The following is an 8,700-nucleotide window of genomic DNA, read 5'->3' as shown; positions in this document are numbered from 1 at the left end:
GGTAGCGGACTGGGACAGGGAGGAAGGGGTGAAGCTGGGAAGGTTCAAAGTCTCTTGCATGCCCTCCTCTTGTGGGAGGTGAGTGTTTGTGTAACCCATCTGCAGGGGGATCTGCCCCCCCGCGTCCCTCTCTGACGCCCCGCTGCTCTCCCCTGCCTGCAGAGCACCAGCACGCTCGTTACAACCCTCTGCGGGACGACTGGGTGCTGGTATCGGCCCACCGGGTGAAACGCCCCTGGCAAGGGCAGCTGGAGAAGCCGCCCCCCGAGGATGTACCCCGCTGGGACCCCAAGAACCCCCTCTGTCCCGGGGCCACCCGGGCCAATGGCGAGGTACCACCAAGGGGCCCAGGGGACCGGGCTCCCCCAACACCCTCTCCCATCCTGATCCCGTCTCTTGCCCCGGCAGGTGAACCCCCAGTACGAGGGCACTTTTGTCTTCCCAAATGACTTCCCTGCGCTGCAGCCTGATGCTCCAGAACCTGGTAACTTCTGGGGGTAGAATAGGCTGCCGGGGACCCCTAGACTTGGGTCTTGGAGCGGCTGCAAGGTGGCCTGGAGAGACGTGGGTGCTGCCCCAGCACCTTCTCCCTCTCTACTCTCTGTTCTTCCCTAGATGACAGTGATCACCCCTTGTTCCGAGCTGCCCCAGCCAGGGGTGTGTGGTAAGTACCTCCATGGCTCCAGGGAATCTGGAACACAATTTGTCCAGAACCTGCGAGGTGATGCTGGACTGAGCCTGCTCCCCTCTTGCAGTGCCTGTTCTGTGCACATCTGCGCTATTTTGGGGTCATTCTGGAGGTCTTGTCGCTGTCCCTTGTTCCACTGCACCCAGCAGGACTGTGAGGATCTCTGGAGATACCCACAGTCCCAGCCACATGTGTTTCCTTCACAGCAAGGTGATGTGCTTCCACCCCTGGTCAGACCTGACGCTGCCCCTCATGTCCCTGGCAGAGATCCGGACTGTCATCGATGCGTGGGCAGAGCTGGCGACCGACCTGGGTGCTTCCTACCCCTGGGTGCAGGTGTGGGACTGGTGGGGGCTGCTCTTTTCTGGCTGGAGGTGGGGGGCCAGTGCTGGGTACTCTGGCAGCACCAGGAGTTAGGACCATCCTAGTTGTGTGTGGGTCCCCTGTCCCTATGTTGTGCCTCGCTGAGCCTTTCCATGTGGGCGTGAGGCTCTGTTCCCCTGTGGATGCTTCCCTGCCTTGCTGGGGACACCACAGCAACTCGCAGTGGGGACCCTGCGGCCGGGACATGCTGGCTGCACCTCTTCCTCTGCAGATCTTCGAGAACAAGGGAGCGATGATGGGCTGCTCCAACCCGCATCCCCACTGTCAGGTGAGGCTGTCCAATCTGTCACCTGGCTAAACCGTGAGTCCTCGTCGGCTACCCTACAACAAACCCCCGGGGAAGATGTGAACGGCAATTCCCCCCCCTCCTCCATGCAGTGAGGAGACCCCATGCCTGTCCAGTTACCGCCTCTCTCGGAGGCACTGTCGCTTGTGGCTGCCGTAATCTGGACTCTCCACCTGGTGGCAGCAGGGACCCGCAGATGGGCAGCGTGGCTGGGGGTACCCCTGCAAAGGCGGGTGCGAGTCCCTCAGCCCCGTGTCCCAATGTGCTTCCCAGGTGTGGGCCAGCAGCTTCCTCCCTAACGAGGCGCGCCTGGAGGACCGGACCCAGCGTGAGCACCTGAGCCAGCGTGGTGTGCCCATGCTGCTGGAGTACGCTGAGCAGGAGGCTCACCGAAAGGTCAGGACGTGGCTGTTGTCCATATCCCCTCCCTGGCAGCTGGATATGTGCCCCAGCCCCCAAGAGCTGGGCCCCAGGAGTGCCCTGGGGCGTTGGGATTGCATAATTCCCCATCAAGCACCATGTCCTGCAGGAAAGGCTGGTGGTGGAGAATGCGGACTGGCTGGTCGTGGTGCCGTACTGGGCCACCTGGCCCTATCAGACCCTGCTGCTGCCCCGCCGCCACGTCTGCCGCCTCCAGGACCTCAGAGAGGGCGAGAGGGACAGTGAGTGGCTCTGATCCTTGTTAGCCCCTGTCACATGTCCTTTGGGCTTTGACCTTCATTAGGAGGTGGCTCTGTGGCAGCTGTGCTGGTGCTGGAGGGTCCATGTCCCCCTGGGGTACGAGGCCCCTGGGTTTGGCTGAGGAGGGAACTGACACCCCTGTTTTGCTGGGATAAAAGCTTGGTGTCCAGGCACAGGCAGTACTGCAGGTGAGAATAGAGTCCTTTTTGGGGTGATGGTGCTCCCTACTTTTGAGGGAACTCCTGTGGTCTTGCTTGTGCTGTCTGCATGGATGAGGAGAGCATCAACTACCAAGTGCAACCCTCTTGCCTGTCACCGATGTCCACCCAGGGAGAGGTGCTGAGGGTTACACGCCTCATTGCCTGGCATGATGCCTGCCCTCGGAGGGGCTTGGCCAGCTCAGGGTGGCACTCTTCTGCAGGCCTGGCCTCCATCATGAAGAGGCTGCTCATCAAGTATGACAATCTCTTTGAAGTCTCCTTCCCCTACTCGATGGGCTGGCACGGTGAGTGGCGTGGCTGGGGGACCCTCACAATCCCCTCACTCTCATCCCCGTCCCCTTCCCGCGGCTCACGCAGCACCTACACCTGCGGCAGGAGCCCCCACAGGCCCCCACCTGGAGGAGGACTGCAGGCACTGGCAGCTCCACGCCCACTACTATCCCCCACTGCTGCGCTCTGCCACTGTCCGCAAGTTCATGGTGGGATATGAGATGCTGGCGCAGGCACAGAGGGACCTCACCCCTGAGCAGGTGAGTGCAGCTCACGGGGATTGGGGGAACCAGGGAGTCCTGTGCTAGGGCTGTTTCTGGGACCAGCCACTGGCTGCCCTTTGTGCTGTGCCCTGCAGGCAGCTGAGCGCCTGAGGAGCCTCCCTGAGGTGCACTACAAAGAAGGGGACAAGGAGATGTGATGGGGAACAGCGGAGCCGGTCCTCATATGTGAGTGTGAGGGGAAACCTTACCCCATTCTACAGCTAGAATGGAGGTCGTAGCCAGGTGAGGAGGTTTCTCCCAGGTAACAAGTGATAGGACAAGAGGAAACAGCCTCAAGTTGTGCCGGGTGAAGTTTAGATTGGATGCTGGGGAAAATTTGCTGAAAGGTTGGTCAGGCACTGAAACAGGCTGCCCAGGAAAGTGATGGAATCACCATCCCTGGAAGTGTTCAAAAACATGTAGATGTGGCACTTGAGGATGTGGTTTAGTAGTGGCCTTGGCAGTGCTGTGTTAATGGTAGAGGACTGTGATTCTATGTGCTTGGTAAGGCCAGGAGCCAACTGGCAGTGCTGAGAGCTGAGGCCTGGGAACTCCTTGTGATCTTGTGAGGCCTTGTGACCCCTCTCAGCTCCCAGATTCTCCTGAGCCTTGTCACAGCTGGTCTGGGTTTTGGGACTGGTTTTAACTGTTCAGGTACTCCAGGCCTAATCCTGTGGCATCCTCACATAGGTGGTGCTGTTCCTTGTCTCCTTCACTATCCTGGCTCTGTCTGTGCCTCCGCAGCATGCTCCTACCACCACCAAAGGGCTTACATTCCTTACCGGTCCAGTCTCACTGGTGGGATTGGGAGTTCTTCCTTCCCTGTGGAGGGACATACCCTCCCCCGACCCCGGACAATAAAATCTGGAAACAAAAGCCCCTCTGCTTGTGCCGTTGTGGCTCTCAGCCCTGGGTGGGAGGTTTAGGGTCTCTCGTGGGGACCCCCAACTGTTGGGGGGGTGGGTGACACTGGTGGCTGCAGGAGATGTACTGGCACCCCCATGCCTCTTATTCCTGGTCCTGCCTCTGTGCTGCCTCCTCTTCCTCCATGGGGGGAGCTCTGAGTCCGTCTCTGAGTGCTGCAGGCTTGGGGAGGAGTGGGAAGCGGAGAGGAATGGATGTAGACCAAGGCTTAGCGAGCTCCTGGGAGAGGACTGAGTCCTGGCTAACTCACTGCATGGAAGCTGCTGGCTGGAATGGTCAGCCCTGGAGCTGTTCCTCTTCATCCTCTGCCTGGGACTGCTGGCTTGCAGCCCTCATGGTGCCTGCTGTGATTGCTGGGGCTGCCGAGATGCATCCAGGCACTGGTGGGTCAGCTGTCTTCGTGGTGCTGTTGCTGCCCCTTTTATCCTTCCCTGTGGCTGCACGTGGTGTGGGATAGCAGCATCCTGGTCCCTGAGCTGAGCTGAGGGATGCTGTATTCACCTGTTTTTGCTCTCCTCCCTTGCAGCCCTTCCCTCCAGGAAAGCCCCGGGGCTGTGCAGGGGTAGGTTGTGGACAGTGATGCCACCACAGCTGACGTGGGGGAGGATGCTGTGCTGTGTACTATCATGTCTTTGCACAAATAGTTTTTATTTGTCACTAAAGAACCGTTCTCACAACTCTCTAATGAGACCCCTACCATTGTCAAGTCTGTAAGTGAGCTCCTGAGAGCTGGAGGTACATTGCAAGGAGAGAAACGCTCTCCTCCTACCTACAACACAAGAGTTTGTGAGGAGGGCTGTGTTCCCTCTGTCCCACCTGTGCATCCCTATCCATGGGGCTGGGGGAGGCAGAAGGGCACTGAAAGCCACTGGCTGGCAGGCTGGATGCTCTGCTACGTGCTGGTCCTGTCCTTCTGCCTGGATTTCCCCATCCCTGAATCCACAAAGCATCCCAAACTGACCTCATGGCTCCCCAGGTGCCCCAGGGTTTTGGGGAGGAGCTGGAGCCATCATTGTACACAACGCCCCTGCGCACGGTATAGGGGTTGCCCGGCTCTGAATCTGGCCTCTTGCAGAGTGATTTCTTCTCTCCTGGGACGAGCAGTGTCCGTCTGGGCTCTGCGACCCGCCCGATCGCAGCCCCTCGTCCCTTATCATTGCAACCAGTGCCTGCATGCCAGCCTCTGAATTACCACGCGTGTCTCCAGGGTCCCGGGAAAGCGGCAACAAATTGGTTTAAATGTGGCAATCCAGATTGGGGTAATTAGCCGCTGAACCGGTTGTAACGAAGCTCGTCATCTCCCTGCACGCGCAGTTAGCTCTGATTTAATAGCCCGCCGGCTCCCAGGCCGGGCTGCCGCGCCTCGGCCCGGGGCCGTAAATGAAACTCGCAGTTAAGTCAAGCGGTATTAAACTTTACAGTCGCCGTCTTTAGAAACGAGGCTCTCTCCAGTAAATCAGAGCAAGTGCGATTGTAAATATCGAGGCAGGATCCATATTGCTTAATTAAACAGCAGCTAATGAACAGCCCGTTTGTTGTGTTGTGATTTAGGGCGGAGGCTGGGGAGGCAGTGCGTGCTGAGGAGTGCCGGTTTCGGGATGCCCTCTGCTGCCGGTAGTGGCTCCTGTAGTTCAGCTGCTGCTAAAAAAGTGTCTGAGATGGCCTGAGAATTGATTTTATATTTTTTAAATAAAAATTAAACACCCCCTCTCAAATCTGAAAAACTCAGGGTGGAAACCAGCAGCAGTTAGAGGAGGAGCAGGGGATACAGCCAGATGTGAGAACAGGGCTATACTGAGCTTCCCACTTCCTCCCAACAGGTCCACCTCCTCTTGCCCTGATATTTTTAGCTTGTGCATGGAGGTGTGAAAGGCTGGAAGGGAGCAATGAAGCTTTCCTATAGCACAAGGAGGCATCAGTCTGGTGCAAACAGAGCTACTGTGGATGGAAGGGCATTGCAATTCATAGGAACCATTACTGGTGTGCTGCAGAGCCCCAAAGCCTTTTACATTTTAGTGGTTACAGTCCAGTTGTAATTAAAAAGTGATTTAGGGCAGAGAGATTAAAAAGTCTAGCTGGGTGAGGGATGGGGGAGTGGTGGGGCTGTGGGGTACCCAGCTGTTGCTCTTGACCTGGGAGCATCAAAGGGAAACTGAGGCCTGTTGGAATTCCCTGTAGGAACTGGGTTCCTCAATGCCATTGTGTTTCTGCAGGGTAGCTGTCAGAGATCCTGGGCGTCCCTGTGACTGGGTAATCCTTTTCCTGACTCCACATCCCCCAGCATCTGCAATTCCTGCCCTGAGCTGCTCTGGAGGAGTGAGCAGGGTGGGGGATGGGGAGAGCAAGAGGAGCTAAGGCTAAGCTCAAGCATGGAGTTAATGAATTAAAAACACATCAAGGTCCCTTGGAGGTGTTTGCACCCTCTGGGGTGCGTTAATAGGTCTGTGAGGGATTAGAAAAGGGATGCAGTGCTTCTGCACTGGGCTGGCACATCCCATGCTCTGCAAGGAGCAAAGGATAAGTCCAGTGGAGAATGTGGAGATGTAGAGATGCTTGTGGGGGTATGGCCAGGAATTTATTCTCATTTCAATTCCATTTTCTGATGCCACTGAAAGAAATGGGTCAATCTGCCAAGGGACATGGTTTTCCTAAAGCTCCTGGGGTTTTGTCTCCAAAAAGACAAACCAGTGTGCTTGCACAAGTTGTAGCAGTGGCTGTCTCCATCATAATTCCTGTCCTACTTGTTTGGGAAACCCAGAGCACCCCAAGCTGTTGAGTCCTGGGATGCTGGTCTGGGATGCTGCCCTGGTGCGCAGGCACCATTTGTAATGAGCACTTAATGGTAGAGGCAAGTGCTGGAGGCAGGTACGTGACCTTTGGTTACATGTCCATGTCCTTGGCAGCTGCCAAAGGCTGCAGAGCTGCAGACATGCTGCAGATCCTGAGTCCCCAGTCCTGCCTACCCCTCTTCCTCTCCTCCCTGCTTTCCAGTGCAGGTGAGACAATAAATATTGAACAAAAGAAGTTAATCTGTGACCAGAGTGTTTTAATCAGAAAAAAAGTTATGAGTCCAAGCCTGCTGGCTCCTGCCAAAGTGCAGTTTTACTGTTCCTCCTGGTACCAGGTTTATGGCTGTCATTTCATTCCAGTTTTACTGTTGTTTTTGCCCTTATCGTTGAGTTTCTCCTTGCCTGCTGCTGCCTGAAACTGAGTGGGGGTTTTGTCAATGCATTAGGGAAGAAATCAGGGAATTTTTGGCGGGGAAGAAGAGAAGGAAAGGGAGGAAGAGAGGAAAGATGAAAGGAAGGAAGAAATGGAGGAAGGGAGAGAAAAAGGAGGAGTTGGGAGGGTGGGAAATAGAAAGGGACAGAAGGCCAAATCCTTCCCATTTCTATCTAAAAGACACCACCAGGCCCTTATAATGAAAACAATTAAAAATTTTAAGCAGATGCTAAACACACTGATGCCCTGCAGCAGAGAGCTCAGTGCAGTGGGAAGATCTGCTGTACCAGGAGAATGCCAGAAGAATGAAAAGCAAAACCCAGATCTCTTCTAAATTTTGTCTTAGCTGGACATGCAGGAGCATGGGAGCAACTGGGCCAGCAGACAGCACCCGTCTTGTCCCTGGGCCATGTGGTGCATCTGTCCTGGGCTTGGCAGCTTCCTTGGCAGAGCCTTTCCAAAGGGTTGAGACCAGCAGGAAACAATTTTGGAGGTGACTTGCTCACATCTTAGACAGCTTATGGTCACTGACTACACCCTGCAATGCATTTTCAGAGCCTTTGGGGACCATGTGTTGTGGGAGGGCTGCTGGTCCCAGGTGGACACAGTGAAATGTCTGGATGCTGCCTGCCAAGCTCTGCATGGACTTTAGGACAGCAGCCCCAAGGGTGGAATTTAGCTTGTTAATCATCTGATACATGCAGGTAATTAAATACTATCACACTGCAACCTCCATTTGGTCACTGAGCAATGGCTTCCCCCAGTTCCCTCCAAATTTCCTGCTTGCCTGGGGTTGGGGAGGTACCTTGGGGCTCAGGTCTTGCCGATGGGGACCTGGCACTGTGTGTTGTTTGAGCCTCTCTCCCATCCTGGAACCCCATCCTGAAGTCAATGGCCTCTGTTTAGAGCAAAAGAAACCACAGGAGGGTCCAGATTCCTGCTGGATTCAACCCAAACACAACTAGCTGGGGAGAGAGAGGAGCAGGTGTGGATGGGAGGGCAGGGGACTGGTCTGAGCTGGGGTCAGCCAAAATGCTTGACCACAAGAGGAGGTTACCCACCTGCAGTGGATATGCTGGAAGAAGGGAGGAGCCCTTGCAGCACCCAGGATCTGGCATGGCTGAAATTGGGCACCCTGCACACCCCTGCTGCTGGAGCCAGCTGTGAGAGCTCACAAACATCTGCCTGCCCCAAAGGAAGGATCCTCCTTCATCCTGATGTTCCAGAGAAGGAATCTGTAAATATTTTGCTAATTATCATCAGCAATACCAAGGAGTCTGCTACAAAGCTCTGGGGGCAGGGAGACATTGTAACACCAGGATGGAGCCGGGGTGGAAAATCATCCCCTGGGGTTTGACTGGGCGTGAGGTGACTCCTGGCAGAGGCAGAGCCCTTGGGAGAGGGGAGGAAGTGGAGAGATACTAATTAGATGCTAATAAGAAAGTAATTAGTAGGTCTCCAGCCTTGCCAGTGCCCTTGGGCTCCCCTGCCCGGCTCCAAGCCAAACCACCTGCTTCAGCATCCCCAGGGTGGCTTAAACCCCACAGGGGACGGCTGGAGCGGGGATGAACCAGCTGCTGCTCCCCACGCACACTGACATGCCTGACCACAACAAAATGTCCTCATAAATTGCCCTCGTGAAACAAAACTTGACAAATGAAAGCCGAAAGTCCATCTGCAGCCTGTTTGCTTTTGGTGTTTAATACGTCCCTTGGTTTGCTTGCATTTGTGTGTAGCTCATGGCAGCTCCTCCGCTCCCTC

The 8,700-nt window shown here is 55.6% G+C and overlaps 1 protein-coding gene across 1 annotated transcript in view; it reads left to right on the top strand.

The window, feature by feature from the left end:
- Positions 1 to 5,241, top strand: part of GALT (galactose-1-phosphate uridylyltransferase) — a 6,647-nt gene extending 1,406 nt beyond the window's left edge. The window contains exons 2-11 of the mRNA XM_018077178.1: positions 84 to 332; positions 409 to 484; positions 616 to 664; positions 895 to 1,024; positions 1,284 to 1,340; positions 1,632 to 1,754; positions 1,888 to 2,020; positions 2,461 to 2,544; positions 2,636 to 2,790; positions 2,889 to 5,241. Coding sequence (XP_017932667.1) covers positions 84 to 332; positions 409 to 484; positions 616 to 664; positions 895 to 1,024; positions 1,284 to 1,340; positions 1,632 to 1,754; positions 1,888 to 2,020; positions 2,461 to 2,544; positions 2,636 to 2,790; positions 2,889 to 2,951 — 1,119 coding nt within the window. The 3' untranslated portion in view covers positions 2,952 to 5,241. The remainder of the gene's footprint in view (positions 1 to 83; positions 333 to 408; positions 485 to 615; positions 665 to 894; positions 1,025 to 1,283; positions 1,341 to 1,631; positions 1,755 to 1,887; positions 2,021 to 2,460; positions 2,545 to 2,635; positions 2,791 to 2,888) is intronic.
- Positions 5,242 to 8,700: the final 3,459 nt, after the last annotated feature.

The sequence above is a fragment of the Manacus vitellinus genome, unplaced genomic scaffold (assembly GCF_001715985.3).
Source record: "Manacus vitellinus isolate BGI_N305 unplaced genomic scaffold, ASM171598v3 scaffold_36_pilon, whole genome shotgun sequence".
In the NCBI taxonomy this organism is placed as follows: domain Eukaryota; kingdom Metazoa; phylum Chordata; class Aves; order Passeriformes; family Pipridae; genus Manacus; species Manacus vitellinus.
The sequence above is the reverse complement of the archived record's forward strand: the minus strand, read 5'-3'. Positions and strand labels throughout refer to the sequence as shown.